General features: G+C 41.0%; 2 protein-coding genes across 4 annotated transcripts in view; one reads left to right on the top strand and one right to left on the bottom strand.

The window, feature by feature from the left end:
- Positions 1-14,372, bottom strand: part of pdss2 (prenyl (decaprenyl) diphosphate synthase, subunit 2) — a 33,280-nt gene extending 18,908 nt beyond the window's left edge. For both annotated transcript variants that reach the window (XM_082517108.1, XM_082517109.1), the window contains exons 1-2: positions 13,871-14,372; positions 5,850-5,984 (exon numbers count right to left, since the gene is read on the bottom strand). In XM_082517108.1, coding sequence (XP_082373234.1) covers positions 5,850-5,984; positions 13,871-14,121 — 386 coding nt within the window. In that variant the 5' untranslated portion in view covers positions 14,122-14,372. The remainder of the gene's footprint in view (positions 1-5,849; positions 5,985-13,870) is intronic.
- Positions 14,373-14,478: 106 nt separating this feature from the next.
- Positions 14,479-15,194, top strand: part of sobpa (sine oculis binding protein homolog a) — a 63,828-nt gene continuing 63,112 nt past the window's right edge. For both annotated transcript variants that reach the window (XM_082517121.1, XM_082517120.1), the window contains exon 1: positions 14,479-14,495. The gene's annotated coding sequence lies outside the window, so the exon portion shown is untranslated. The remainder of the gene's footprint in view (positions 14,496-15,194) is intronic.

Here is a 15,194-nt window from a genome sequence, read left to right as displayed (position 1 = left end):
GTCCCCTTTAAAATCGGAGTCGGTATCCTCAAGGGCATAAAGCAGCAGATATGTCAGACATTTTGCTGCACAGCACGTCAGTGGTTGTGTTAAAAAAAGAAATTAGGCTTATCATTAGCAAATAACAGCCTTTCTTGATTATGAGAGAAAAGACATAAACGTGGTCTTTGAATAGAGCCTTTCAGCGCAGCCTTGGGGAGGATATAATCAAATGTTGATTCAGTCATTGGTGGGGGATAATTAGGCCCCTCTCCATATGGAAGGAGCTCGCCATGCTGTGACAGGAGGGATCCATCCAGACAGGGTCGGGTGCACTGATAGCCACTTACGACCTTCTTTCAGCCGCCATGAGGACCTGATGAGCCGGTCGTCGGCTTTGAGCTTCAACTCCTTCCTAAAGACACACTCACACACACACACACACACTTGTAGCCAGGTAATTGCCGTGTTCGACGACGGTGAAGGAAAAGATGTGATTAAAATTCAATAATGTCATCTATTTTGCCTCTCAATCACACCCATTGTCTGGTTGGTTTCTCTGCTCGGTGACGCAGAGCAACAACACAGAATGAGAAGTTAATAAGTTCAGGGTTTAAATAAGAGGAAATTAACAGATTGACAGGCTCGTGTTCTCAAGGTGCCTTGAAGTGATGGCTACGCTCGGTGGGCTGCACGAGGAAGACTCATTGTTTCAACAAGAGGAACAAGAAAAAGAGCCGGGGCTGATTCTGGATCGCAAAAACAACAGGCTAAAATTTATTCCAAGTCATCTTACGGTGACCCTTTTCTTTGCTTTTTCACTTGAACTAAGAGAGAGCCAAGAGACCATCTACTCAAGCTCCACAGGGATACAGCAAAATAATATACAATACCCGACAAATGGTCATTGACACAGAAAAAAAAAGCAGCCCCTTTAGCCTTGGTTAAATCAATATACAAGAGTTTCTCTGCTGAAACCGGCTTTAAAAATGTCACTTTATGATTCTCACTTCAGAGCCTATTTGGCCAACCTTAAAGTGACTTTATTTAATGAAGCAGCTCATTTTATGCTTGTTTATGAATAAAAAATCCAGACAGCAATGTCAGTTTAAGTCTACTAAGTTAAAAAACAAACAAACAACAACTTAGCAATCGAGACACATTACAGTTTTTAAACAGAGTGACATTTTTGTCAGAGCCGTTCTTTATTTTGAAAACACTGAAACAAAACTATTTATGAATTTATCATTTTTATTTCAGTGCATAATTGTTTCAAGTAAAGTAACAATCTGGGAAAATTTTATTTTATCAGATTTTCCGAAGTACACTACACAAGAAAAAAATTCTTTAACCGTAAAGGGGCAAAAAACAAAACAAAAAACTCCCATCATGTTAATACGTGAATAAAAATTTAAGTCTTAAGTTTTTCAGAAAAACATATTATGCTCATTTTATTTCCTAAACAGCCAGCAGGGGGCGACTCTCCTACCTAAAAAAACAGTAAAAGGATGTAGAGGTCTGCAGGCAAAACAACCCCACTTTTTATTTTACTTCCTGATTACTTGAAGTTTATGGTCTTAATTGCTTGTCTTGCAAATTTTTTCATGATAATGCTCATTTTGAAAATCGCTGCCCTATTTAGAGTAAAAGAGCTGATTTGGGTTGTTTTTTTATTCTTCAAAAATCCACAAATATTATATCAAGCTACGGCAACATTTTCAGTACTTACCTAGAAGTCCTTCAAGTTAAATCACCTGTCAGTGGAGACCCAGACCTGGGCATGGATTGGTCCCCCACTTTGTCTCACATCCCCGCAGCAGCATTTTTCATTTCTGCTACATTGACCGTTACAAAAGGCCTCCACCAGTGGACAAGTTGCATGATGGTGCAGGTGTGAGTTTAGTGAACAAAAAGAAAAAAAATAATGTCTATAAATCATGCAGTATTTATCCAACCCAGGTATTTTCTCCAAATATTCTTGATGTTTTATTCATGGAAGTAGAGCAGTTTTTTAGTTTGTGCTTTTTTGTATTGGTTTGTTTCTGGATGCTTATTTTGATTATATACATAAAAAGGTTGCTGGAAGAAAAAACTATCTATTTATATTTTAAGGCCAAACAAGAGATCTTTGAAAAGGTGAAGGGAGTCGCTAAAAAAAGAAAATATAAAAGATTTGAATCTGGCAGATGATCGATCAGATTGAATTAATGTAGATAATTAATTTCCCAATGTGGTTCAATGCAAAATGTTTAATTGGTGAGAATTCATTTTTTTCTTTTAGAGATAATATTATTATTATTATTTATCGTTTTAACTTCTAACAGCAGTGGAAGAAAATGAGGAAACCCAAAATGAAACTCCTGCACAAAGTACCAGAACCCCCCTGTCAGTCGAACTCCGGTGCATACAAATTCCCACTCTCCACTCTGCCAGACCTGATCAGCAGCAGTAGAGCTTGGGGAGGAAAAAGGGGGACAAGGGGGCCGATGTATAAATAGCTTTGGTGCCCAGTTGCATAGCAACCGATGCCATCTTGCAGAGGTGTAACGCCCCTCACCACGCCCCTTGTCCTGACTGTTCTGTTCAATTTCCTCCCTCCGCAGTCTGCCTCGCCATCAAACACTGCCTTGCAGATCTGTGTGCGTCCCTGTGTGCGATTTAAAGAGGTGGCCTGTCCATCACACGGCCTGCATGATGCACAGTAGCATGGTTTTCATTTGTCACAAAAAATTAAGAGGTGTGGTGGGTACAAGTTGGACTGTACATGTATGTGCCTGTGTTTCTATCCATCTATCTATCTATCATGGTGGTGCTCTGGTGAATCATCAGTGTCAGGCAGCAGAGTGGGAAATGTTTTACAAATGCTGCCTGTCAGGAGGGAGGAGACCATCCCCCGGAGGTTTCAATCACCCCCCAAACCCGCCCCACCCTGACTCCCTCCATCCTTCCATCTCGCCATCAGCAGAGGTGCTAATGAGCTCATGAGAGGTGGGGGCAGAGAAAGAGAGAGAGAGAGAGAGAAGAGGCAAAATAGTGCAAATGAGGTGATCAAGTCATGCTCTGTGTGGGTGTGTGTGTGTGTGTTTGGGTTCGGACCATCTATCACGCAAGTGAGAGAATGCAGCATGTTGGATTCGGTGATCCGGTGTCACAGGGATGTAACACGAGGTGACTGTGTAGAAACTCGCGGCCTTGCAGACCGAACGGGGCTGGGCTCGAGCTCCTCCACAACGCCTGGCTTATTTCAATTAGTTCTAATATTAGGATGTTTCTGCACAGACGCGGCTCCACTGCACACATGTGCCTGGTGCCAGCTTGCAGTAAGAAAGGAGGCTTTCAGGCTCCCAGCACATAGCCACGCCAAACACAGCAGTCACTTCTGGAAACCACTTGGCACACACCCACACCCCTGTTCTGAGCTGTATGCTGCTAGTTGGATATGTGTGTGGAAGCCTGAGAGGACTGTGGAGCACTGCCTAAAGTATTTTAGCATCAGAGCATCAACACCACATTAAACACTTTTTATTTAAATATGTAAAATAAACTGCTGTGTTAAGTTTGTGATTTTGTTGAGCCATTTTATTGCATTTACACCATATTTAGACTTAACAGTCTGCAGCTGCTCCCTGAGGCTTTATTGCTCATTTTAAAGAACTCTAAACAACTGAGACTGAACACCTCCAGTCTGGAAACCAAGGCTGAAACTCCCTCCATCTCAAAGCAGTTTGCCAGAGTAATTGATGGCATTTTGTTGAGAACATGAATATGATGATTTCAGTTTAATACGTATTTGCGAAGATATGCCAGATTCATACTCTGGGGAGCAAATTTATATGAATCGTGTACCAATCTTAGTTTAATACTAAAATTTAACTTCTAATTAATGCCGGAATTATGGACGTCTGTAACATTTTTTAAAGCTATGACACTCAAATGGCTAACAGTGGCAAACCAACCCAATGGGGATGACTGGTTAGAGTGCATACAACCTGGGTGCAAGGTGGTAAACCCAGAAGCTCCAGCAGCCAAGAGGATGGAGGATTTGGTCCAAGCGCTACTGGAATATGATATTATTATATACTACCTGGGCTGTGGCATATATAAGCCTAAAAATATAATCTTCACCTCTCATGACCAGTGACAGCGGGGAGTTTCAGCCCAACTTAATAAGCAGACATAATAGAGCTAAAACAGTAATACTGAATAATCTTTGCACCTGTTCCCTTTCTTAAAAGCTTTAAAATTATTTATAGTATTAGCTGTTCTTCTAAATTTGTTAGTCAAGTCCGGTTGTGAAAGCCTCACACCGCAAGCTCATTGGCTATAAACTGGCATTTGCTATGTTGCTAGCCAGTAAGCATACTCATAATCCTCTTTTTCTATCGAGCAATGACGAGCTGGTCCTGGTGTTTTTTTCTGGGGTTTTTTTTCCCTGGTCCTGGTGTCTCTAAACCAGGAAAGGAAGAAATAGAGATTCTGGGTTCATCCGATTCTCAGGAAGCTGTATTACGAATGCTTTTGCAATATTTCAGGATGTGTGAGCTATTGTTTGCAGAGTCTAGCTGTGTGTCCGAGGTAAACCAGTAATATTTGACTATTTCCATGTCATTGTGTGTTCAGTACCAGTACGTCTGGTCCGATTGGACAGATCTGTTTATTTGGGTTTGAAAAATTTGAAATGAGCTTGGTTTTTTAGACACACCTATTCTTATCTTAATTAATCAGTTTTTACAAATAAATTTTTTTAATTAAATTAAAAAAAAAAATATTTGCACGAATTTTACGTGGCCGGTGTGTAAAGACCTTAACAATGACCTTTGTTTACATAATGGGCTTCATGGCTTTTTTTCCCCAGTACACCGTGAAAAACAAACAAACAAGAGACTAAGCCTCAAATTTACTGAGGTCACAGTTTCTCCTCAGACTTCCATACAACCAGAAATCTTATTACAACTAGTGGAGTCTCCCCCTGTTGGGCATGAACAAGAATGCAGGTTTAAGGTATTTCAGCAGTGGCTTCACTTTTCAGTCCCAGGAGCTGCGTCTCTCTTTTACACCATCTATAGTTTCAACTGATGCCTGGGAGGCCGCTGAGCTCGTGATACACTGACTGAGAAGTGATCGTGAGCCTTTACAGAATTCCCCTTCCCTTCTTTGGCCACATTTCTTGTCTATCCCTAGACCAAAAAAAAAAAAGTACTTTTTTTTTATTATCAAATTTTCATCAACAAAAGTTTTCACACCTCATGTACATTTTTCAGGCTAAAATTTCTCCCTAATGTATTTCCCCTCACAATTACCCGGAATCTAAATATAACCGAATACAATACAAAACACTTGATCTTGCAACTGCGCCTGTATTGTCTCCATATTTCATCATATTCACAGGATGATGTAGTGCTTCATTTACAGGAATTGATATGGAGGATAACCACAGAGGACGAGATAGAATTACCTGACACGAGGATTTTATTTCACTGTTTATCCTTCAGCAGCCATGTAGCAGGGACAAAAGTGGCATCGCCTTTCTCGCTCGGCTTGCCACGCACATTTATGGCTCTACGATCCATCGCTACAGATGTTCACACTGCCCACTGTTTTCCCCCCGAACAGCACATACATGAAAAGTGAAAGCCTGGCTGCCTGTGTGTGGTTACAGATTTGATTTAGCAGCCATGCAACTGCAAATGAAGGTGGAACATTTAACCTTCAATGAGAAAAACAACCAGCTGCAGTTTTCATGTTATGTATTATAAAGAGAAAAAAAAAAGCAGAGACGAGTGTTTTAATTGATATTTGCTAACCAAATCTAATTACTAATAAGCAGAGACATAATTATCACAACAGTATCACGATTTGAGGTGATTTACCTGGGGTAGATGCCACTGACCATGTCTTGGGCTAGGAGATCGGAGGCGGCGTGGCTTGGCCCTGCGGCTTTAGACAGCAGCAGGACAACCAGTCCCCTCATCTGAAGGTTGTTCTTACTGTCATAGACGAAGCCTCTGCAACGAAACAGCATCAGCATTAAAGCGCTGCCTCTCACATGCAGCACTCTTCATTGTGTGTAGTGACAACAAAAGCAGCAATGTTTTGGCAAAGACACAGAGTGTGAAGTCAGGATCAGCTGGAAGTCTATCACAGGGCAGACACAGAGCACAACCATTCACACCCATTTTTACACCTATGGCTAATCTAGAATCACCAATTAATACATGAATTTGGGATGAAGCCAGAGCGCTGGGAGGCCCCACGCAGGCAAAAGTACATCCAAAAAAGACCTCTGCCAACCAGCCGTGTTCAAACTCACAGGAAGATGTAGCAGGTACCACTTATGCTTACTCCACTTACTGATGTTTTGCAGACATGTGACCAATAACCACGTGATGTCAACTTGCCTTACATTTTCGACATGTGACAATGATGAGTGAAAAGCTCCGATCAGACAAGCCTAAAAACCTATCCTAAACCTAACCTATCTCTCTCTAATCCTAACCTCTGAGTTGGACACAAACCAGCTGCAGGCATGAGGCACAACTCCGCAGGTGAACCTGCTCCATTTTTGGTTTGCAACACAATTTTTCCACCTTGGATAGTAGTTAGTTTTTCTGCAAAATACTATGGGCAACTGTGGCAATCTGCTGGCAACCAAAGCAATGACTTTTGGTGCAACACCTTTGAATTCGATGCCACCCAGAGGAATCTGGCAAAGTGCACGTGGCGCCATCTGAATGACCTCAATATCTGCTTCACCACCACCTCGGTTTAATTCTTAGAAGGCAGTGAAAGCTAAAGTTAGGGAATATAAAGCATCATGTTCCACTGGCATGGGATGGTAATACTTTTATAAAGTTACAGTTAATAAACTTTTAATTTAAACAGCTAAAACAGAGCAGTAATTGTCTTATTATCTACTGTAATAAAGCAGATGTGCATGAGTCAGAATAATCAACATTTATCTTGGTATTTCTCTCAGTTCATCATTTGTCTAAAATAAGATGTTTTAGCTCCTCCTCCTTCTAAGATCACACTTCTTCTGATTGGTTGCCCTGCAAAAACAGTAGGTCTGCTCTCACATTCAGAGATGACCATATTTTTGATATCCCTACTGTTAGACACCCATACATGCAGCATATTTGTTTCTCTGATCAGAAGTGTTATTTATCCAACAAAGGAGCTTTTCAAAATATTGCACATTGCATGCAGCAGTAGTATCGCACTTCTGCATATTCATTTAATGCCATGTTAATTTATAGTTACTGCTAAACTTTATTCCTGAACACAGAAAATAACAAGAAAAAAATGATAATTTTTTTACTGCAGGACTTTTTTTCTTTTGGATTTGAAGGGTTGTGGTGATGGAGGTGGTCGTGGTATTCCCACCCCCTTCACCAACAATCTTCTGAGGTGTTCACAGAGGCACACGCACACCCACGAAGACACACACACAAACACACAGAGGCCAGTGGTAGCTGCTTGTGTGGTGGGCAGATTAAATATCTTTTTAGTCTCTCTGGGGAGCGGTTAGACAGAGCACCTCTAATCCTGTCCCTATGGGAGCCCCTTGTGCCATGAATCACGCTCTCGTTAGGGGCTCCGAGGCAGACGAGCAGCCACGCCCCCCTCTGCTCGAAGCCCAGACAGCGGCCTTACCAACCTCGAGCCCCCACCCTCTCTGACCCACCCCTGCGCCACAGAGGGGGGGGGGGGGGGGGGGGGTGGTGGCGGAGGAACCCTAGACAGATAGTGGATGTGAGAGACGGAGCATGAAGAGAGGGAGGGGACGGAGGGAGATGGAGGGAATAGAGGCCAGACAGAAATGGGAAAGCGTGAAAAGATGACAGAAGAAAGAAAGAGGAGTGATTCACAGTGTTGTGCTACCAGGAGGAAAAATGCCCCCGAGCTTTGCCCCCCCCTCCAAAAAAAAAAAGAAATAGAAAAAAAAAACCCCAATCACATAAAACACCTCAGTTTCCAGAAATTTATGATGACACTGTGCAGGGCTGTCTTTCATCGCAGCTCAGAAGATTTATTTATGGCTACTTTAAATTTCTACCCAGTTGGAAAATAGTTGCTGAGACCGGGGCGCTGATGAACGCAGCAGCACGGCCCGTTGAGCTAAACCGACCAGAGAGCGAAAATTATGAAGCTGTGGAGTCCAGGGAAGCCTGTGGCCTGAGGGTGGCAGATGATTAATATTTATGTCACCATCCGCACCAGCATACATCAATCAATCACAAACGCCCTCCTGCAAAGGGTGCAAAGGGGGTGGGGCAAAAAGATGATGTGGTAGAAGAGAGCGGGAGCAGAAAGAGAGAAATGGGCTGCTGTCATTTTAAAAGGGTTGCGAACAGGTCACCACGCCTTCTGCTCTGCTACTGCAGCCCAGGAATTCGGGAACTTTAGCCACCGTCCAGTACCGGCAGGGATTAATGCATGCAAATGTATGACCTCACATGTGGCGTCGTATTGATCCCGTGTCTGCCTTATCCCCCCCAGTTTGCCAGGATTTAACAGATTTTATGCAATGCATCCGCCTCTACAGTGCACAGCAGATACATTAAGATGATGATATGTTTAGAGTATTGACTAACAGTTTAAATCGGTTTCCAGGATTTGACTCATATTTCCATAAAGTCAGGTGTACAGCAGGCAGTTCCTCACTGTAAAGCACAATGTGTAGCTGCTTTTAATAACACTGAAAGGATCCACTGATTCTTCGACTCTCTGTGATCCACGGTCCTTCTGCATTTAGTATTAAGAAAAAATTCTTTAAGACATAAAGTGGTTTGATCAATGTGACATTTTCAAACTATTGTGTGTATCATTTCAATCAATATGACCACCTATGCCACATGCTGAAACTACCATTTAAAGTTGAACCAAACCATAGCGTTTGAGGTTTTCTCCAATATTTTTTAAGAAAGAGTACCAATCCTTTTTCTGTTTCTTCACACCAATTTTGGCCCATCTTTATATACTTTTTAGGTCGGCACTTTTGTAAATACTCACAGTATGAAAGTGAAATATCCTAAAGCTATTGTGCAAAAACTAATAACAATACGTTTCTAAAGGGGCCAGGTAAGAGGCAGTTGTCGATGTTTTATTTTCTCTTCTCAGTAGTTTAAAATTATCATGTAGAGCAGAGAAGAATTAAAAACTGATTCTCTTGCCAAGTTATACACAACCAAACTTAATGGATAAAAATAATAAGGCAGATTTCAATGTTTTGTCACATTTCACAGCAACTAAGCGCACCATCTCATCTTCATTTTATTTGTCATTTTGCATTTATGTGTGTACATTTTAATTCATTTAAATAGTCCAAATTTGTAATTCTAAATTGACTATAGGTATGAATGTTAGTGTGAATGGTTCCCTGTGTCTATGTGTTAGGCCTGTGACAGATTGGCGACCTGTCCATGGTGTACACTTTGATAGCTGAGACAAGCTCCAGATCCCCTGTGATGCTGAATTGGATAAGTGGAAGAAAATAAATTAATTGCAGTGCTGGAACTGGATGCAGAGTGGTAACAGCATAGACTGTATATAAAAAATGGACAAAGCCTGCATAAATGCTAAAGTTGATTTTGGACTCAACGTTAGCATTTTGGGGGGTTTTTTAGAGTCAGAAATGATGGTATTTGGATGACAGAGTGAAGCTAGTGAAGCAAGTTATCAGCTAGTTTTATTAACACTATTCTTAGCCTTTCTGCTAATTTATCCCAGTGGGCACTTATGATACTGCAACAAACAGAACAGAACAGAAAAGAAAAGAAAAGAAAGTGCTGCTGCAAAACGATCAGTCACTAGTCCTTGTTTAACACATTATTCCATCGAAAATCTACAGCCTATGCAAAATGGAAACTAGCCTCTTTTTTCTAATTTAACACAAATTAAAGTCTTTTTTTATAACACACTTGAAGGTTAAACACTGGCAGCAGCTACTTGTTCACATATTTGCTATTGGGAGTGTTTTTGTCTCTTCAGCAGTTCTTGTCTTGCTCTGGACTATTCAAAAGACCTCCGCCTATCTCATCTATTCTTTTGTACACTATGTTATAACCCTTCAGTCATGCCCACTGTGGGGGCTGAAGATCACATGCAAAGAGTAGAAGCCAGTAGAAGGGAGTTCTAGTCGAAGTCAAACTCTCAAGGACTGTCCTTAAAGCAAATAAAGTTTCTTCTCTCTGGGCTGCAGGCCTCTCGCTGTAACTCCACACTTTGGGGTGAAGTTAGCTGAGCTGCAGTTTTTGAGAATGAAAGGAAAGGAAAAACCGAAACCCAACTCCACGAGGGTCTGCCTGTCTGCTATTGTGGATATTTTTATCTGCCGCGCGTCTATGGCGGAGACACAGAGGGAAATACGAACCAGCCAACCCAAGCTGACAGTGAGGAGTCAGACTGTCAAGAGGTCTGCTACACCCCTCCCCCCCCCACAGCCTCCCCACCCCCTGCTGCTACAACACCCAAATGGATTGTCATATCAGATTTAGGTGTATAGGTTATTACACCCTTGGGTTCCTGTTTCCAACACACCCGTCCGCATGGCAGGATTGAGTTCGAGGACTCTTCTTGTTTTCTTTCCTTAGTGCTGTTCCTGATTTCTTTTGATAAAGCAAAGTTCAGGTAACTCCCCGGATAAAGTTCAGGGATAATAATGAGTGCCGAGCATTTTTAGTCACTTCCTCTAAAATCCTTCACTGGACGTAAATGAAGGACAAACATATTTCTGAACTTGCTTTTGCACCATATAAACTGTTGCAAAAGATAAAAAAAAGCTTTTGGACTGTGAACTGAGAATATTGTCTGCGGTTCATCTACAATAAATCTTTATTATAGACAGACACATAAAGTTGCAAATCACACAGTTGTAATTTTTGTGTCTTTATTGAATTCACTGGTTGGAAAAACAGAGTCAGTGGGTCTGAAATGTCTTGATTGAACAGCCCTCTTCAGAACAGGACTCTGATTCTTACTCTAAAAACAAGTTTCTTTTGAACTTTGGATCATTATCCTCTTTCCTCACTTAGACAACCTCTCCTAAGCTTCAGGTCATGGACCGCTTTCCTCTTCTCCTCCTTCAATAATTACAAAGCACAACACACATCAAGTAGCAAAGCTGACCCTAACCTGGATGGTTCCACCACCATGCTTCACAGTTTGGATTAAGCTTTTGTCCTGCAGTGGCATTTTTCCATCGATCCATTCGCTTCCGCTTATCCTTTTCAGGGTCACGGGGGGCCCTGGAGCCTAGATCAGCTGTCATAGGGCACGAGGAGGGGTACACCCTGGACAGGTTGCCAGTCTGTCGCAGGGCCACCACACAGAGACAGACAACCATTCGCACATTCACACCTATGGGGCAAACCCCCCCCAAACCCTCCTTTGAGCAAGTGTTTTAGCAACAGTGGAAAGGAGAAACTCCCTTTTAACAGGAAGAAACCTCCAGCACAACCAGGCTCAAGCAGGGTTTCAGTGCTGTAGTTCTGTCTGTAACCAGACTGAAATTAAGCAAAGATACTGTTTCCTTCAACAATCTGGAGCTGACGAGCAACAGCTTTGGCCAAGGAGTTTGGAAATAAACAAGAGTTTGGAAATTGGCCTCGAATTATTGTTTCCCTGGATGTTTTAAAGTAATCTGGACTACAGCCAGATGAAAGGGATTGATTGATAATAGTGTGAGAATATATCCAAAAGATCTGGGGAAGAAACTGATTTGAACTTGGACAACAGAACTGGGTGAGAGACTTGGAGTGGTTGAAGAGGTACAGACTCACAACACAAACTTCTTTCTTCCTGTCTATACTCTTAAAAGTTTTTATGGAGGTGTTTGTATATAAAAAAATCACTCTGAGCTTTATTTATGAGCAATGTTATACCTAAAAACCTTGTAGTAATTGACTTTTTTTTGCATTTCTGATTCATGCGGTGATACATTTGTAAAAATCCTTGAATTAAACACGTTAAAAAACTGGAAAAACAACTTTTGCACCTGATTTATGTTCTACAAAATTATGTTGGTGCAATAGTTGCCCTTACAATTTTAGCAAATTTGTAATACAAAGATATATATCCTCTGTTTAGGTAACCAACCGGGGAGTTTCGGGGTGATTTCTATTAGTTTATATCTTTAACATGTTTAATTGTAGTGTTGCACCTTAAGTCATCAAAGAAATCCTGCTCATTCCAAATATTTCTTGCAACTAAATGAACCAAATTCAGCCCAAAAACACTTTTGTACAAGAACTCAATCTTTATTAAATCTCAGCCAGTGGCCCCATTCTCTTCACATACAGCAAATTTTCTGCTGAATTGTTATGAGGGTTAATTTGTTTCTTCCTGCAGAGAGCTCCACACTTCAGAGTCAAGGCTAGTGCCAAACTTCTTAGCAGAAGAGCCTACAGTTGCTATCATGTCACATGTAGCTAATACATGTTATTGTAAGACAGAACAGCAATCAGAGTAATGCATTTAGTATCGGTTTATACGTTTCCTCGCATCTGCCAGTCTTGCAGTCAAAGCTGGGAAATTAACAGGCTATTAGCTGGCTTTACTTATGATATTATAGTATTCACATCAAACTATGGACACTTTCAAACACTTGACCACAGACTAAAGTGAGTCCTCCCTGTACCCCTGCATCAAAATGTAAAGAATGAAGCACTGAAATTTACGTGTATGCACTTTTCCAAATACACATAATTAAACTCCACTCTCAACGCATCGGCTGTTGCTTGACTCAAAGAAAAAACAACAACAAAAAAAAAAAACCCCAAACAATAACTGCTGGTTGTGGTCAGCTGTTCTGTAACCTGACGGTGACAGAGTAATGAAAGGATATACGAGGATAAATGAGGTCAAGTGCAGTTGTACAGTTGGCTTGGACTGTCCTATCATTATTTCATGGCAAACTAATGAAATAAAATAAAATCTCTGGATTAGATTTAATGTCTAAGACCACAGAAGAAAGTCGAAGAGGACAACTGATGAATTTCCTTGGTTCAGAAAAACATCTTCTCAACATCTGAGTCAAGAACACTCTGGAGGACATGTCACAGTCTACATTCAAGACTACATTCATGAATGAAAACAGAGGATTTACAGCAAGGTGCAAACCACCGGTTACACGCAAGAACAGGCAAGCCATTTTAGACCTTAACAGAGAACACCTAAAAGAACCTGCACCGAGATCTGAAGCATATCACATTTGTCAAACATGGTGTAGACGTGGGCATGTATGCCTGCCAGCACCACAGGTAGAGTTTACAGAAGAGAAGCATGACCTCAGAGGTGTACAGGGCTACACTCTCTGCTCAGATTCAGCCAAATGTTGCAGACAGAGCTCCACAGGGGAAATCAATAATCAGCCGACACACACTGCAAAAGCAACCCAAGAATGGAATATTCTTCAATGACCAAGTCAGTCACCTGATCTCAACCCAAGAGAGTATGCCTGTACAGTTATTAAATACAAAACGGAGGGCAGTGAGACCCATAAACAGGCAGTAAAGCATCTAAAGGAAGGAAATGCTGTATATGGTGATTTCTATGGGTTCTAGACTCCAGCAGGTCATTGACTGCCAAAGATACGACAAGAAAATAAACAATGCTTTTATTTAAAGGTATGTTAGTTCGTCTAAATACATCTGAGGCTCTGAAATAGCTGTAACACCTAAAGTAGTAATGCAGAATTATTTTTAAACCCCTCAAGTTAAAACTGAAATTACGCACTTTATTCCCATATTTCCCTAAAAATCAAGTTTTTAACGTATTTTAGCTAGCTGCATTTTCTAGATGTTATTTTTTTATTTTTTGCAGTTATCTATAATAAACTCGCTATCTTTGTGTTTCTTTGTATTTATGGGGACCTGGTGAACCCGGTGTTTACCTGGCAGTGTTGAGGAGAGGGTGCTGAGTGCCGACCAACTTCCTCAGGTGCATGGCAACGTTACTGAGCTCGTCACTGAGGAGGCAGCGGAGGCTCATGAAGGAAGTCGGATATCCCACGATCTTCTCAGCATCGGAGACAACTTTGCTCCAGTTTGAGGATCCAGAGCTGGAGAACAGACTCAGCGTCCTCAGACGTCCTCGGCTGGACAAAGCCACGCAGGACAGTCGTGACCAACAAGGTGAAAACATCTTCTCTCCTACTTAAAAACACTCGAGTAGCCCACAGCTGCTTCTGACAGCAGCTACTGCAAGTTTAAACCGCTCATTCAACCGCTAATGCTGCCACATGTCATTGAGCCGAACCGCGTTTAAAAATACGTAAAAAATAATCTCGAAACTAAACAAACAGAAAGTCAGAATATACAGTTGTATTTCACTACCCACGACCTGCCACTGCAAGCCGCCATTTTTACACACGTGATACGTTACGTCGAAATACGTAGTTAGGGCTGTTATCACATTCCGCCACGCCCCTGCTCCGGAGAGCACGCCCAACCAAACTCCTTTTTAAAAAAGGGGTATTTTAAAAGTTTGGGGCGGTGTTTTAATCGAAATATCACAAGGTGAGTATATATATCATAAAAAATTTTTTATTTTTTATTTTGACACAGTTTATTCAGCGGCAAGACCCTACATGTGACGACAGTAAAATATTAGTGACAGCGCCATATTAGAGTCACTGAATTTGTAGATATGTGAGATTTTCTTTCCCAACCTAACCGTACAAAATGAACTGTATAGAAGCTTCTGCCTCTGCCAGGCAAAGGTAACTCCAGTCAGTAATGTTTTACTTTTACGGAGTATGTTCAATTTTCAACTTCCTTTTGAGTAAGTTCAAATTCATAGAAATGTAACTCAAAATTTAGACCTAGTGAGTCAGAATTTTGAGATGCTCACCTGAAATTGGCTTATGGGCAGCAAATAAATAAATAAATAAATAATGAAAACACCAAAGGTCGGTTGCGGGAAAAAAATCCATATTGTTCATTGACTAAAAAATGTTTTAGTTTTTACTATACATGTGTTGAGATTATTTTCATTTAACACTTTTGTCTCACAAATTTGCTATTTTTATGGTAAGTTTGTCATGGTTTTTCCTCCTAAATTTAATACTTTTATTTTATATAAGCATGCAGAGGTGAGCTATTATTATTATTATTTTTATTATTATTATTGTTATTGTTGTTATTGTTGTTGTTATAGTGTAATTAATAAGCTAATCTTTTTTTGGTCACTTGTTAAAAATTGCACTGCTGTCAGCA

Source organism: Aulonocara stuartgranti (assembly GCF_965226115.1).
Source record: "Aulonocara stuartgranti genome assembly, chromosome: 19".
Lineage (NCBI taxonomy): Eukaryota > Metazoa > Chordata > Actinopteri > Cichliformes > Cichlidae > Aulonocara > Aulonocara stuartgranti.
This window is presented reverse-complemented; position numbering and strand designations above follow the sequence as displayed.